This window comes from Erithacus rubecula (assembly GCF_903797595.1).
Source record: "Erithacus rubecula genome assembly, chromosome: 3".
NCBI lineage: Eukaryota > Metazoa > Chordata > Aves > Passeriformes > Muscicapidae > Erithacus > Erithacus rubecula.
Genome location: NC_136689.1, coordinates 85549822 through 85566770, shown reverse-complemented (window position 1 = coordinate 85566770; position 16949 = coordinate 85549822). Strand labels below are relative to the sequence as shown.

Below are 16949 nucleotides of genomic sequence, written 5' to 3'. Positions count from 1 at the left end.
ATGGATTCGGTGCGAAGACCGGCGCGGGGGGCAGGTTTCAGCCTTACGGGCACGGGGCTGGCCGAGGCGGAGCCGGGTTTGGGATGGGGGGAAGCGGTGCCGTTGTGGGCAGCGCGCCGCGGGGCGGCGCTTTCCCGGCCGCTCCCGTGCTCCTGCTGCGGAAGTGACGCGCTCCGCCCGCGCCGCCGACGGTTCTGTGGCGGGGCGAGATGGCGGCGCCCGGAGCCCCGGTGACCGTCACCGTCACTTACAGTAAGCGCCCGGCGCAGGGGCAGCGGGCGGGGGGCGCATCTGCGGCCGCGGGGGCCGCTCCCGGCCCTTCCCCGCCCCGCTGCCCGCGATCCCCGAGCGGCACCGGGAGCCGCGGGGCGGGCGGGCCGCGGCGGCACCGGCGGGGAGAGAGAGCGGGGCGGCCTCGGCCTGGGCTCCGTCCCGGCTGCGGAGGGAGGCTGCGCTCCCCTCTGGGCACGGCGTGCCCGTGTCTGCAGGCGTAGGTGTGCTGAGGGGTGGCGCTGGGAGCAGTGACACGGCGGCCTTCGCCAGGGAGCGGAGCAGAGATCGCCTGAGGGCGATGGGGGTCATGGGGCTGAGCGTCCCTTTAAAGGAAGAGGCGAGGGCTGGGCCTGTTCAGCCTCGAGGAGACGGGACAGAGGGACCTCACTGGTGTGGATGAGTGTCTGAGGAGGGGATGAGAAGAAGATGGAGTCAGGCTCTCGGTGCTGCCGAGCAGTAGGACAAGAGGCAGTGGGCAGAAACTGATGCACAGGAGGTGCCATTTCAATATGAAGAAAAACATCTTTATTGTGGGAGTAAGTGTGCCTTGGTACGAGTTGCCCAGAGAGGTTGAGGAGTCTCCCTCACTGGAGATACTCAGGAACTATCTGGATACCATCCTGTGCCAGTTGCTTGAGCAGGGAAATTGGACCAGATGACCCACTCTGGTCCTTTCAAGCTGACCCATTCTGTGATTCTGCTGTTTGGGTCATCTTCATTTAGATGAAATATACTGCTGAAGTCAGCACTGCATGTTGAAAGCAGGTGCTACCTTGTAGGCTTTCTTCTGGTTTGTTGAAGAGACTGGGATGTTTGCAGCTAGTGGGCTGCAAGGCTGCAACAGAGAGTGGTTTCTTCAGTAGGACCAGGTGGGTGCTGACCTGATGGAATGGGTCACTCAAAGGTCAGCTGACACAGTTGGGCTTTTTTCCACCTCGGAAAGAAAAACTGGAGGAGGGAGAAGAAGGTGGAGAGGAAGATAGGCTTGTATCAATAAATAAATATAAAACATTACTGTAGAAAGGTGAGAATAGCTTGGACTCTGCAGTTCTTAAAAATAAGATGAGAAACACCATGGTTAAATTTTGAAGTGGATCTAAGTGAGACAGGAGGAGGAATGAAGTGGATAGTAAGTATTAAATCAGCAAGCATTTGGCTGATGTTTTTCAGCAAAACTTAGTAATGTTTGTTGTATTTCTTTAAAAATTACTGGATAATAATTTCTGCCTTTGTTTCTTTTTCACTGTGTTGGTAATGTTCTTTTCATCTCTAAAGCTTATTGTTTCTTTCTTTTTGCTTGCTCATTCATGTTTTCAAATTGTGTTTTAAATTGTTTTGTTAAAATGTTTCCTTTTACCGCCTGGTAGTTTTGTTTAAGAGTCTTTGGTGAGGAATTTTGTAGAATAATCTGTTTGAATCATCATGATTCATGTGCTCACTGGTTCCTTCAGAGAGCTCCATTTGATCTGAGGGCTTTTCATTTTGCAAAGATGTTAGTAATTTAATGATTTGACGTATTTATAATCCCAATGTCTTGCTGTTTGCCAGTGGCTTGCTTGTCTGAGAATGTTTCTGTCTCCCCAATTGTTTTCTTACCTGATAATGACTTTATCATTAATAGATAGAAGCCTTTGTTCAGCTTGAGCTTCATCTGTCTGGTTTACACCTTCAGCTGTGGCTTGATCACTTCATACAATACACATTTTAATAAAGATTTTTGTGCATGAGTGAAAGTGGGGAAAGATGGAAATTAGGGCTGAGAAATGGAATGACAGTACACCTACACGTGTGACTTGACAGTCTGCAGATGGAGTGGGTGGACCTTGGCTGGACATCAGATACCCACCAAAGCCACCCTGTCACTCCCCTCCTCTGCTGGGCAGGGGACAGAAAATACAGAAAAAGGCTCATGGGTTGAGAGAAGGACAGGGAAAGAACACTCACCAGGTCACTGGCAGAACTGACTTAACTTGGGGACATGTAGTTTATTAACATTCAAATCAGAGTAGAACAAGGAGAACTAAAAGAGAAAAAACGACTTTTTCCCCAGGCTTAACTTTCCTCCTGAATTCTCTAATTCCTCCTGCCTGAGCAGTGCAGGGGAATGGGGGCTGGGTCAGTTGATCACACTTTGCTGTTCCTTTCCCCTCAGGGGGAGGACTCCTCACTCTCTTCCCTGCACCAGTGTGGGTTCCTCTTACAGACTGCAGTCCTTCAGGAAAAAAACTGCTCTAGTGTGCATCCCTCACAAATCCTGCCAGCAAACCTGCTCCAGTGTGGGCTCCTTTCCCTATGGGTCTGCAAGTCTCTGTCAGCAGCCTGCTCCAACATGGGCTTCCCACAGGGTCACAGTTTCCTCCCAGGCATCCACCTGCTCTGGTGTGGGATCCTCTGTGGGTTGCAGAGGCACAGCTGCTTCACCATGGTCTTCACTCTGGGCTGCAGGGGACTCTCAGCTCTGGCACCTGGAGCAACCCATGAGTCGTTTGTTATGGTGATTTCACTCTGCTGTAAATTTACAGTAGAATTTGTTTGCAGTCTGCCCAAAGTGGTACTCATAATTTGTAATTAAACTGGTTCTATTGTTAGACAAACTTAATTTGTTTCTTTTCCTCGGTTAACATTTGTTTGTTTTTTTTCTCTCAACCCCTCAAGGGCAGAGCTCTTATACAAAGCAGTTGTATATATCAGGATGGCCTTTTGAAATATATTGAGGTTGTGTTTTGTGGCTTGTTATTTTTTTCCCCAAAACAAACTGGTAAGAAGGGCTGTTTATGGGAAATGCTTAAGTGACAGAGGCATAATGGGATTTTAATCTTGAAATTGTCTTGGAATAATAAATTTAGTGAGTACTTTAAAATTTTTGGGGCTCCAGTGTCACTTGTCATGTGACTATGGGGGGCTGGAGCATTTTAAAATCAATTTTTCTAGCACTCTCCTGTGTGAAAGATGTGTGCACTTTAAATTAGTGGCGTGAGAATAGTTTTCTAAGTTCTCTCTTGCAGAGTAAAAAAATGCCTGTTTTGATTTCCCTTGCAGCCAGAGGTGGTTGATTCCTGTGGGTGCTTTCAGATTGACAGACTTTTAAGTGTGTGGAAGCAGAGGGTTGTAAAAAGGGTCTGTTGCAAAGCAGAGATTAATAGGCATACTCCCTTTTTTTCCCCCTAAGAACTACCTCCTGTTTGCATGCAAGTAATCTTAGGGAGTCTGAATAGGATGCTCCATAAGTGGAAGGTGACAGATAAGCTGGGACTTCTCCAAGTGGTTTTGTCTGTTTATCAGTAGAATATGGGGAGAAATAGATTTTGTACTCTGAGAATTCTCTGTGATTGGTGGTGGAGATGAAACAGGGTAGACAATGATTGCCTGTTTCTCATGTTTGAAGAGAAGGGAGAAAAGGAAGTGATAAATTGTCTCAGATACCAAAGACTCATGTCATTAAAAGTTACTAGAAGTAGGAAATGGGATACATCAGGAAGGTGTGGGCTTTCATGCTTTAGCGTGTAGGATGTCTGGACACCATCTGTACTCTTAAAAAGAAGGAATAATATTTAGCAGGAGCTAAATTATGCCAGTAAAAGACTCAAAATCTAACTCTTCAGGTTATTCCACTGTAAACCAAAATTTTCAGCTGGGGTCCCTTCTTCAAGAGGAAAAAAATGCAATAGAATAATTTGATTGAAAATTATGATTCTGAATGCGAATCTGTTTGAGAACTTTATTCATTGATGGTAATAAATATCAGAGATGAATTTTCTGTAATATTTTCTCAGTTACAATAAGTGTTACTGTTACTCTGTTTTTCTTCTAGGTAATGAAAAGCATAGTATTCAAGTTGCTTCTCAACAAGAAAATGGTGAACCTACACTACAAGATATGGCTGTACTTATTGAACAAGTCACTGGAGTCCCAGTTCCTTTTCAGAAACTGATATACAAAGGTAACTTATAAATTTGCCATGTTTCTTATAGATGATAAGCTTTCATCTTTGTCACTTTCAGGTGTCCATGTTTTAAATGTCTTTTTTAAGACATTCCTATGCTGCTAAATGTACTTTCACTGGTTTTTCCTCTTTCATTCTTCATTTAGGAAAGTCTCTGAAAGAATTGGAACAACCATTATCAGCACTTGGTGTTAAAAATGGTTGCAAAGTCATGTTGATTGGGAAAAGGGTAAGCATTGCCTTTGGACCTTTTTCCCCCCTTAAGCTATCATCATTTTTGTCAGTAAGTTAGCTGCTGAACACAGGAATTAGCTGCAGCATTAACCTAATTTTGTATACCTATCCACAGAGCTGATTTCAGTCTCATGTTGCACTGCAAATAACTGCAGTTTGTACTTTTCTAAAATTACATTGTTGACTGGCTTCTGCTTTACATTATTGTCAAGACTGCCTAATGTGTGGTTAGTGCTCATGAACTTTCTGTGCACTGATGATTTTATGTGCTCATCTTATTTTTCTGGTTTAAAAAAAACTTCCCCAATTGTAGCTACTGAGTCTTGATCACCTGGGTTATTTCTGGTGAAGTGGTTTGGGGCTAGCTATGCAATTTGAGGATGAGGTAATAATCTTACAATGTAAATACTGGCTATTTAAAAGAAAAAAAAGTTGACAAAAAAAAAAAAAGTACTTTTCTTTTTCCCTTCAAATTAATCTCATTAAATGTGCTTATATACATTGCTGATATACTTGTAATTAAGCTTTGGAAGAAGCTTATTTGGTAGGTACTGAAATATGGAAAAATAGCCACAGTGTAGTGTGTATTCTAAACCCTCAGAAGCCTTTATGTCTGAATCAGCACTGCTGCTTTTTAGCTGCATTGTATCTTTATTTGTTCCTTAGTTGTGAATGTTGTACTTTTGCATACACAGAATAGTCCAGAAGAAGAGGCTGAATTAAAGAAGTTAAAAGATTTGGAGAAGTCAGTGGAGCAAATAGCTAATAAGTTAGAGGAAGTTAATAAAGAGTTCACAAGTATCCAGAAGGTATGCCAGTTTTGTATCACTTTATGCTTTTGCCAAGCAGTTTTGTAGGTATATCTATTTTAAGAGAACCCAAACAAAACAGTTGAAAGTTTTGAGTAGTCAGTAATAGTGTCCAAGAGTCAGCAGTAATTCTAGTGAATTCCAAATGCCATTTATGAGTTTGCAAAATAGAGACATAGCACTGTTTGGAAAAAGGTAAATACTGTTTCATATTCATTCTTTATATCTGGAAAAACTTAGACTTCTCTCAAAGTCCAAAGAAAAATATCTATTACATGTTCATCATCTTAGTAATCCTAACAGATCTTACATTTACCATGTCAAGAATTGATAAAATGCAGAAGAACACAGTTAAGATTGGAGTCCCTATCATGCTTGAAAATACAGAAATAGTAAAAGATGTTTTCTGCTATTGTGGATTGACAGATTTTATAAGGTGAGTATTGTGTAGGGTATGGAATAATTTGTTTTTTTTTTTCTTCAGGGATTTTTAGCAAAAGATCTCCAAGCAGAAGCACTAAAACAGCTGGACAAGAGGATAAAAGGAACTGCAGAGCAGTTCATGAAGACCCTTGAACAGATTGATGCCATTGTAAGTAACTAACCACAGAAGAGGGTCAAATCCCAACAGAAACTTACTTGATATTTTAATGTACTAAGACTTTTTTTTTTTTTTGCTATCTGAGTGCTTCACAGTCATTAGTGGATCATAACCTTACATTAAATTTCCAGAGTATAATACACATATTCCTGTATCATGTAGTTGCTGAGAGCTAGATGAGAATAAGGGTCTTGTACAGAGATAAATAGAAAATTGCCCCAACCAGGGTATTTCCTTACTCTGTTTCTCACTCTGCTGGTTGTTCTTTGTGAGCCTTATTATATAATTATGTTACATATAAAGATCATAATAGTCTGCTCTGAAGGAAAAATGCTGCTTTTCTGTGGTAGTGGTGTGTTTATGTCTCCTCCTTGATACCTTTAATTAATTTAATTAAAGTGACCTTTTATTGAATTTTGTTTCAGAAATACGCCGTGCAAATACCTATAATTGGTGAAGCAATTGTAGTTTGATTTGATGGGCTCTTTGAAAAAGTTCAGCAGTAGACTAAGAATAATAATTTGAACTGGCCATCATCAAATGCTTTATAATATGGATGGAATAGGAATGGTGGGAAGCTTAGTAACTAATTTCCTGCTTTTGTATTGTAAGCCTATGATGATAACATAGTCTTTTCTCGTTGTTGTAGCCAACAGTTCTAAATACTTTCTTTAAAAAAATTGCTTTATTCTAAATATTTTGAAGTCTTCAAATTTCTCTTTCTTTTTTTGCCTCATATAAAGGAGAATATTGTGCTGACTTGTTATTGAATGCTGTTAGACATGAAGATTTCATATCACTGATTTCCTGTTTGAAGTGGCAGATTTACTTCGTGCTGTCCTGAAAATATCGATCAGATAACAACTGTCTCAATTGAATAGGATTAAAGCTTATTTCTGACCTCTTCCATTTTTGATACCAAATCCTATTTAGAAAAATATCTCAGCACTTGTTATGTGCAGTTCTGGAACCCAGCAGGCAGCCTTGTAAAACTGTTTCACTACTTCCTGATTAATCCGAACTCAATTTCCCAAGTTTACTTTTAATTCTGTTACTTTCTGTGTGATTTAACCAGAAAGCATCTCCTTATCCAAAATACTGTAAATAGTACTGGACAAGGGATTTTAAGTCTAGTACAATGTTTTAGAAGACTTATAATCAGTGACCTAGTGTTTAGATTTGGGAAATAATGGAGTTCCCTGTACTTCATTTCTTGAAGTCTTCTTTCTTGAGAAAGTGGAGCAGCCAGAGCAAAGACTAATTGTAATTAATTTCTTTCAAAATCTGTAATAGGTGTTTGTACTTTATTGTATAAGAGCGTATGATGTTGAAAAGCCATTTTAGTAAATGAGGGTTTGGATTACCAGTGATTGCAGTTGCATTGCACATATTTATTTCTTTTAATATACAAAGCTGACTGTGAGATGTATCGTGAAAACTGGATTAATATGCAGTCTTGCAGATGAAATACATGTAGGTGGGTGGAATCTTCACATAAAATGTGGGAATACAGAGTGCTGGTATTACACCAGGTTAGATGAACAGACCACCAGGTTACTGAGGCAGCATTGAGCTGTATTGTGGTTGTTCAGTATATGGAGGCATCAGTACAGACTGGTAGTGAGGAATGTGTGTGAACAATAAATTCCACTGGAGTGAAAAATGGCAAATAGAAATGCAAAGCAGTGAAGTATTTTATCTTATCGTAGAATTGGTTTATACAAGTAATTAGCATTCTTTTTAGCAGCCAAGTCTAAAGCTAGTTCTGACACATCTGTTAAATGCTATTGAACATGTAGAGTCAACAGCGTGTTAAAAAATTCAGGGAGAAAAATGTGACTGACTGAGAAGAATGGATGATGTATTGTAGAAGTCAAACATACCAGCAAGCTCAAACTATAAATGTTCCATATTTTTTCTTTGGCAGAATTGTCACAGCTCATTAAGGTGTCTCAGCTGCTGTGTGTTATTTGGATCACTCAAAACCATACAGCTTGATGTAAAATGAGATTTGGTTTGTTACAGAGACATAAGGGTGAGGAAGCCTGCATACTGTTTTCTTTCTATTCTAGGCATATCACTCTCTTACTGGTCGCAGACAAGCTCATCAATTAGAGGAGCTGGGTTTGGAACTAATTACTTTCACTAGGCACCATGCGTTCAATAATGTGAATTTAAAAGATGGGATTTGGAAGATGGAGGAGTAAGTTTATAGTCATACAGTAGAGGGGAGTGAGAGAAAAAATGCAGAGCTGTCACTGCCAGAGGTATGAAAGAAAAGATGCACTACCCAAAAGCATGAAAGGATGCTTTTGGGTAAAGCATCGGTAACTTAAGCATTGTAACATAAATGTGTTTAAACATCTACTGCTTTCACTGCATCTTACAAAATTTTGTCTGACACAGTCAGACATTGCCATTAGCCATAGATCTTGTTAGTTTTCTTTGGGAAGAATGCAGTTAAGTCTTGTTCAATACTTGAAGATTCGTGTGTGTGCATTCACAGATGTGCTATTTCATCAGTTAAAACATTTAGTCCAGGAATAGAAGTCCAAATGCACTACTGATTACAAATCTCAGTGAGAAGAACACAGGAAATGCTTTACTTGGTCATCTGGCTCAGATTTTTAAATATCTGAAAGGCTTTTTCAAGAAAAAGCCAAGTTTTTATGAGGTCTGTAGGAAGATTTGAATCCACAGTCATGTACTTATGAACCAGCTCTGATTTAATGAATGTTTTCACCAGTACTGCAGTGTGAGCACTCACTTTGTCCTTAAGATGGTTGTCTGTTAAATGGCAGATTTTTTAATCTAGAAAGACAATATTGCAGAGAACAGATTGTTCTAAGAATTGAAAAAAGCTTTCTCTTCTGAAATACCAGTCGCTGATTTTGTTAACATAAGTTCACAAAAATCTGTCAAATTGCGTCTTTCAATATTGAGGACATTGATAGTGCCACTGACTCATAGTTATGCTCTGATGGTCCATCTTCCTTCCTGAGATTTTCTAAAATTATAGTTCCTCTGTAGAATTTACTTAAATTACCATGCTGTTCTGATGAATTTAACTGTCTCCCTGTCTCTGCTATACCTGTCATTGGATAAATCCATATGAAATTAACATTTCAAGGATTAAAAGAAAGAAGTATTCTGAAAAAGCCCCATGACTGTTCCTGTAACAAACATTTCCCAGATATTTGAGAAGTTTTTCAATTTACAATAAGATGAGATCCTATTACTAAACTTCTTGAATTTATCTGGATCAATAGAAAATGTGATAAACATTTCTTATTATAGTTCTTTAATCTCTTAGCATGAGTTGTAAACATGAAATTGAATCTTCAGAGAAAGGTATTTCTAAAGCTAAAGGAGCATTGTCACGTGACAGCCATTCTCCAACCATTTCTGTTTGATTTGTGTGTCAGTGCCCCAGGTTAGCTGAGACCCTTGTGCCCCACCCGTCTGTCACCATCTGTGAATAGGGACCCTTCCCTGAGCAGCCCACTTGATGCAGGGATGGTTCAAATGACTTGCTTGGAGTCACATACAAACAGAGAGGCCCCTCCTGGACCTCCACACTTTTAATTGGTCTGTTAATGCCCCGGGCAAGATTCAGGGACAAATTCAGGACCCAGCAGCATAAGAGGGGACCCTCTCCTGGGTATCCACAGTCAAATAGTCACCTGCTGTCAGTAACTGTAAGGAATTACTTTACCAGTTTATGGAGTAGCCCTCCTTTATTAATACAGTAGAAAATTCTGACAGGTTTGCTGGTGGTAGTATCTGGCTGCAAAAATTTCCATAAAGCAGTAAACTAACCAGCTCTAATCTCCAATAATGGAGTCTTCCCTATTTTTATGCCATTTTTAACTTAGTCCTATACTGTTTTTACATTTAGATGGAGCTAGAGTGACTCTGGACTGTTTCATATTTGGTGGGGGGTGGTTGTACTTTGGAGGTGGGTGGTGTCAGTATTACATCTGAGGTGACCTTTGGGGCTGGAGTTATACATTAGTATTGCATCCAAGGTAAACTTTGGAATGAAGTTGGGCATCTGTGATCTTGCCACGGTTGCTGGTTCAACAGCAGGAAATCTTTTTCCTTCATTTACTGACAGCTGTTAGGTGGCTTATCAGCTACAAGGTACCACCATGTTCCCCCCTGCAGGATTTAGACAGACCCTGGCCATGATGTCTCCAGTCCACCCTCTCTTTAGGCCCCCTTAGTATGTATTGTGTGTGGGAAATTGGACATGCTGACCACATTCCATCCAGGAAGCAGAACCTGCATTTTCTCCCTATAATTTTCCATATTGTTACATCTGGGTTGGTAATTTTCCAACCTGCTCCATCCTCCATTTCATCCCCCCTTAGCCTGTATGCTGACTGCAGTTCTTGTAACTTTCCTACCAAGTTTCAGTAATGGAAACTTGTAGCCTTCTACTGCAGCCATCCTGCTGTTGGGGCTTAAGAGGGAAACACCAGTGAAATACCTCTGAGGAGATAAGGAGTGTTCCCATAGGAAGATGACACTGCCCATAGCTCAGCTGAAGTGCCTCTCACCAGCACACACAGCATGGGCAACAAACAGGAGGAGTAGAATCCGTTTGTCTGAACAATAAAAGAAAAGAGCACCTTTTTTTTTTAATTTGTTCTTTGATTTTTACAAAAGTTTATGTATCTAAACCTCCCAGCTGTGCTCACATTTTGGCTGAAATGAAATAGATTAGATTAGGGAAACCTCTATTCTTGGTCTGGAGCTAGTGTGGAAAATAAACTAGTGAGAAACTTCCAAGATTTTTATGCATCTTCACCAGTGAGAGCACAGTGTTTTTAAGAATGTTCACATAAACTTTATGTAATGATAATAATTTATACAGGTGTTTTACATGTTAAAAAAAAAAATCATAAACCTGAGCACCATTCCTCAGCAGCAGCCCCATTTCACATAGCTTGGAAAGGACAAAGCATGTAACACTTGCCAGGATGGCATACATGAACATGATGGGTGGTAGGAGTACAGAAAATTATGCACTTTGAATTAAATTGAAAGCTGACATTGTGTAACACTTTACATCTGTTGCCTTCCATGAGTACTTTGCAGAGATGATCAGATGTACAGCTTAGACTGGCAGTGGATACATTGCTAATGATGCATTCTAATGATGACAAGTGATTTAGTTAATGTATTTGTAACAAATTTGTTCATGTTGCAATCTCTGAAAAAAACCCTGAAGATGAAGCTCAGCAGAACAATTAACATGCACCACAGCAGAAAAAGCACTGTGTGTAGTCTGTTGCTGTATATTCCCTAAAGACACATGGTAGATTTGCTAGCTGGGTTCTTTGCAGTCAGCATGCTGCATCCTTAACTTTTGAATAACTTTTTCTTATATATTCTTTCCTGTGTAATCATCATTACTGACTGGGCATGGCATTTTCAGGATGCCTATTTAGAGACTTCTTTGATAATTCCAGTTTTTGCTGTAAGTCTAATGCATTCATTTCAGCATTAAACTGCATCAGCTTGTTTGCTTATTTTGCTGCAGAATCTGCCAGAGAATTTCAGTGACTGCAAACTGAAAAAGAAGGGATTGGTCAAGAGGGTCCAAGTAAGTTTTCTTAGTTTGTTCTTGGTGGCTTTTTTTTTTTCTATTTTTTTCCCCTCTTAAATGCTGGGCACTTGTATACCAAGAGTTTGTGAAAATGAGCTGTTTAGATTTTTTCAGTGTTTGTTCTTACATTGGTATTTTGTATAACCTCGCTTTGAGAGGTATTTAATAGCTTTATAAAACAGCACACAAAATACAGATTTTCATAGTTCATGCTGTTTACAGATAATGTTTGTCATTTGCATTAATAGTTTGTTTTATGGCTGCCTGATGATGTGAAGAAATCCTGTTAACTTGTAAAGACAAGAGGATTGATTATTTCTCCTTTTTGGAATCTTGGTGGGCTGGAGACTGAGGTCTGGGCACAAGCAGTCAACTCTAACTCCTGCTGACCTACTCCTGACCTTGCCAGAGAGTGTGATGGTTGAGGAGCATTCATGTTGCACAACAGTTTGCTGCTCTAGAAAGAGAATGCTTTCTTCATGTCATTTTAATGTAAATAACATAAAATGTCTGGTTTGACTGTCAGAGTCTGGTGCAGACATAGCAAAAACAAAGGCAAGACACGAAAAGCTAATGGAAAAATCTTTCTCAGAAAGTGCAGTATGCTTGCATACCCTGGGGTTGGCCTAAAACAGTTTATTGGCTTAAACTGCTGTGTGTTGTGCTGTGTACAGGCCTAGCAAAGTGACCAGGGGCTGCTGGCTCCCAATTGCTCTCTCTGTGTTGCTCTACTTGTAAGAATTTGTGGGCAGGTTCTAAGAAAGCATAATGTGCTGTGGACTGCCTGTGTTGGAATGGAGCCTTCTGTCCTTTGAGAAACACCAGCTACTGATGAAGATGAAGGTTCAATGGTGCCTTGTAGTCTTAAGAAGTAGAAAAGGTCTTGGTTTAATGAAAGCTTGTTTTAAATTTGACTGAGCAGGTTTGTCCCTCCCAGCCTTGGCCTCTGAAGTATGTGTTTTAGAAAGGAGCTTAGAAGTCGCGTTCCAAACTGAATGAGGCACTAACTTGTCTGAACCTTCATGTTTCCTATTGCTTATGGACTTTGGATCAACGGAAAATATGTCAGCATCAGGACTGGTGGTGGTGGGCAGCCATGCATATCCTTATTAGCCTTATCCAATTAATGTTTCTATTGGATTTTGGGTGAATGCAGGTGTGCATAAGGTATTACCAAAACCATGGAAAGTGGCTGTTGAATTGACATCTCAAATTCATGATAGAAACTGCACTTTGAGTTCTTCAGAAACACCTCCCAGTTCCAAACTGTGTATCAATAACATGTTTGTTTTTTATTCTCAGGTTTTTCTTGCCCAGTGTGATACCATTGAAGGGAATATTGGTCAAGAAATGGACAAGCTACAGTCAAAGAATTTGGCACTGGCAGAATGAGGCATTGCCTTACATAAATAGGAAACATAATTGCTCTATGAGCAAGAAGAAAAGTTTGCTCTTTGTTTTGGAGCACATATCCAGCTTCCTTTTTCTTTTTTTTTCCCCAAAGCCCAGTCTGTTAGACTGGTACCAGTCAATCATTTCTTGCTGGTTGTCTTGTTTGCCGCTTGGTTAGAACTATTATTTTGAAAAGAAAATCCTTCCTGAAGAATGGCTGAACTAATCTTTGTGATGAATTGTGTATCTCATGGATGATAAGATAGTTTAGTTAACTAAGTTATGAAGTTTTCAGTGGTGGGCAATTTTGTCTGATATATCTTTGAATTTATTTACAGCTCAAATCAAAGAAGGTCTATAATTGTACAAGTGCCATAAGTTGCAGTTGTAGGACTTCATCTTGATTGAAAAAGGCAAACTGAGACAACAAGAAAGTTTAACATTCTAATAGACAGTTCAGAGCAATAAAAACCCCCTACGCATTTGTATCTACTTAATGTTTGTATGCATTTATAAATATAAGAAAGCTTGACTATAAGGGAGTCATACCTATTTTAGCCTTAAATTGTCATAATAAATGGAATGTACTGTAACATGTATGGTACTTAATTTTGAGTGGTGCTTTAAGTTGTTACTGAGCTCCTTGATGCAGACGTATGTTTTTTACACAGATTTCTGATGTACTGTGGTTTTTATAGATTATTTGTATTTTTATTATTTGTGTTCTGTCTTTTGTTGAGAAATGAAATGAGATGACTCATGCTGCTCAAATACCAAGGGTTTAGTTCAAGCAAGGTGTAACTAAGGAGCTATTTTGAAAGTGTTTTTTAATACTTTTTTCTGAATTTACTGAATTCATGATGCTATATTTAACAGGAAGATGCAGTGATTATTCCAGTATGTTAAGGCAATCAGTGAATTTTTATGGCCTGTTGCAAAGAGACACAGGTTTATTTTAGCAATGCCATCTGTGTGAGGGTTATGACTGAGTCACAGTCAGATACACGCTGTGCTTTACCTTCTCCGTTAGGTGAGAAATCAGCTTTTGCAGGAGACAGAAACTTTGAGGGGGTGCAGCCAACTTTGCAGTGGTTGCTCAGAGGTTGTGAGCAGACTGTGGAGCATGTCAGCCTGTAGGTAACATAAATGTTCAGGAGCTGCTTTTTCACTGATGCTCCTCATTGGGAGGTCAGCCAGATACACAGCGGCTGGTGAAGCAGGGACTGGTGAGGAGCCTCTTTCTGTGCAAGAAATAAACTCTTCATCCCAATTGAGTCAGATTGAGAATGTTTAGAATTGGCCCTTAGGTAGTGAGCCATTATCCATGTTTTAAGGTTAGCTGTCTTTTCAAGATAAAAATAGGAGATGTATGTAAAAAGATTTTAACTTCTTGTAAGTTATGAAGCTTAAATAATTCCTAAGGTGTTATTATTACAGTATTGTCTTTGATGTTTGTAATTGGAGGAACTTTTTTTTTTAGTGAAAAATGGCATTGAACAAATGAAGTGATAGCTGTGCATTAGAAAGGATCACTTACATTCTAAAAATGCTGGTTGACCATACCAAGATTTAAGTTGCCATGTTTTTTGCTGTTAGCCAGCTACTCCAAGTTTATATTTTTTCCTTATGAAATTCTCTTATCAGCATCTGTGGAGAATTTCATAGTCTAAACTTCCAGGAACCTTATCTATCATGTTAGGATTTGGTATGGTAGGACTGTGGAAGTTTTTTCCTAAGCTAACTAGTCTTTCATGCTGCATTTTCCCAGCACTTTAAGAGGAAGAAGTGTTGATTGTAGGCATTTTTGTGAAGCCCTGCCTAGCCTGTGGCTGTTTCTGTACTAGATTCAGCTGACTCTTAAACCACCAGCAACACTTGCCTAATTCAGGGAATGCAAAATCAACCACTTTCCTGTGATGGAAAGGATCCTCAGCTCCCAGATGTGGGTTCTCTATGCGCTGAGCTTTCACAGGTGCATGTACAATGAAAGTATCCTCCTGTGTCCATGGAGAGAACTGGGAGCTGTGGTCATGGCTAGGACTTTGTCCATTTCTGCTGCTCCTGTGTAGTTTTCTCTCTTGGGTGAGAACATTTACAGGCAGACATAGTCTTCCCAGTCTCTCCCAGAAATTGCTGCTTCCTTAGATGTGCTTGTGTGAGTACATCCTCAGCCTGTCTCAGAGCAAGGTGGATTAACTTCAGGATGTTCCCTACAGATCTCTTGATAGTCTGGTGCTTTGAGGCAAAGAGAGTGATGGTGAACCTCTCCCACCAGTACATCTGTATTCAGCAGAGGGTGAGTGTTCTGACCCAAACTTACCTTGCAGTGCTAAGTGGTTTGGTTTATAGAACAAAGGTATTTGTATGAGGACCAACTTCTGCAGTATAAATTGTTTTGTCTTCCAAATATAAAAAGGAGTTGATTTGTTTTAGAAAACAGATGGTTGTATTTAGAGCTATCCAAGACATTCTAGAGTGAATTGATATATTTGGTTTTGGAGAGGGGGGTTGTAAACATTTTTTTGTCATAATAGCCTTAAATTCAGTAAAAGCAAATGTCTGTGCTTTTCAAAAGTGCAGCAGACCGCAATTGTGGAAGGAAGGGGAAGGAAGAGGCAATTTTAAATATTCAGAACTTGTAGATATAAATAATTAAGCTTAAGCTGTAGTCTCACTGATTCTGTAGTCCAGGTGTACCTTTTTTGCTACTGAATCGTTTCCTCGGCCCAACAATCTGCCATGATCATGTCAAAACAGAAGTTCCTCCCTTTTGCCGTAGTTGCACTTATCCCATCGTCTTCCTCCAGTTGCTGTGTTGCTCTGGCTGTGTTTACACATCTTGGACTTGCCATCCTGGCAAAATGTACCACAGGATTTGTCTTTTATCAAAATGGAAATTGAATTGCACGTGCCCTTGGCCCATTTTCTCTCCCAGATCCCGTGGGCTGGTGTGAGATGAACCAAACCCAACTCGGGGAAATGTGGAGGCTGGAACCATGGGATGGGTTGCTCTCTGGAAACAGCACAAAGCTATAGTGGCATCCTCCATGGCCAAGCCCTCTGGAAGGTAATGTCGCTGTAAGCTTGGAGCAACACTTTTAAACTTCTAATGGACATTGGTGGTTTGGAGTGGAGCACTTGACACCATGGAAATTGGCACTAGATTTTTTTTTTTTTTTTGTTAACTTACATTATTGTACTGTGATAAATGAAAAGATAAAAATAAAACCTGTAAAGTTCTGTGCTGTCGTTGGTCGTGTAGTCAGTAAATGCTGTATTTGGGCTGTGTTTAGCAGGGAAGGCACACACTGCTCTGGCTGGTGCTGCCGTGCGCTGTGCAGGGCAGCGAGCGGGGCTCACTGAGGGTGCCGTGCCTTGGGGCCTCCAGTGCCCCAGGGCTGGCAACGAGACAGAGCTTTAAAAAAGATGGGTTGGTATTTGAAAAACAAACCCCAAAAAGCCAACCCCAAAACCCCAAAAAGTACTTTACACAGTTGTGTTGCACGCCGTGCACTGGACAGGTTGTCCAGAGAGGCTGTGGAGTCTTCCTCATTGAAAATATTAAAGAACCACCTGGATACAATCCTGTGCCAGGCACGTTGGAGCAGATGACCCACTGTGATGCCTTCCAACCTGACCCACCCTGTGATTCTGTTTTCTGGATCTGGATGTATGGGATGCAATGTATACTATTTTTTACTCATTTGGGTGGTTTGGCGTGAGGGGTGGGGGACGTTTCAGGCAGTTTATTCAGAGACGTGTCCCGCAGCTGGACTGCTGTGTCCATCGAGCTCTGTTGGTGCTCCAAAGGCTGAAGTAAGGAACATTCTGAGGAAGGTGACAAAGGAGACAGATCCATCCATCCATCCATCCATCCATCCATCCATCCATCCATCCATCCATCCATCCATCCATCCATCCATCCATCCATCCATCCATCCATCCATCCATCCATCCATCCATCCATCCATCCATCCATCCATCCATCCATCCATCCATCCATCCATCCATCCATCCATCCATCCATCCATCCATCCAGCCATCCATCCATCCATCCATCCATCCATCCATCATCCATCCATC

At 40.6% G+C, this 16949-nt stretch overlaps 1 protein-coding gene across 2 annotated transcripts; it reads left to right on the top strand.

Annotated features, from left to right (window-relative positions):
* The first annotated feature begins 139 nt into the window (after positions 1-139).
* BAG1 (BAG cochaperone 1) lies at positions 140-16106 on the top strand. 2 transcript variants are annotated; one of them, XM_079302516.1, is made up of 7 exons: positions 140-252; positions 4085-4213; positions 4363-4445; positions 5146-5259; positions 5744-5851; positions 11409-11471; positions 12777-16106. In XM_079302516.1, the coding sequence occupies exons 1-7, from the start codon at positions 210-212 to the stop codon at positions 12864-12866; spliced, it is 630 nt and encodes a 209-aa protein (XP_079158642.1). In that variant the 5' UTR covers positions 140-209; the 3' UTR covers positions 12867-16106. The 2 variants fall into 2 exon arrangements, with proteins under 2 accessions (XP_079158642.1, XP_079158643.1); XM_079302517.1 differs by lacking the exon at positions 5146-5259.
* Positions 16107-16949: the final 843 nt, after the last annotated feature.

What these genes read in the sequence shown, in the direction of transcription:
- BAG1 (XM_079302516.1), top strand. Translation starts at nt 210, where the DNA reads ATGGCGGCGCCCGGAGCCCCGGTGACCGTCACCGTCACTTACA. An exon ending in TTGAACAGATTGATGCCATT is followed by an intron (nt 5,852 to 11,408) that starts GTAAGTAACTAA and finishes ATTTTGCTGCAG; the next exon opens with AATCTGCCAGAGAATTTCAG. An exon ending in GATTGGTCAAGAGGGTCCAA is followed by an intron (nt 11,472 to 12,776) that starts GTAAGTTTTCTT and finishes TTTTATTCTCAG; the next exon opens with GTTTTTCTTGCCCAGTGTGA.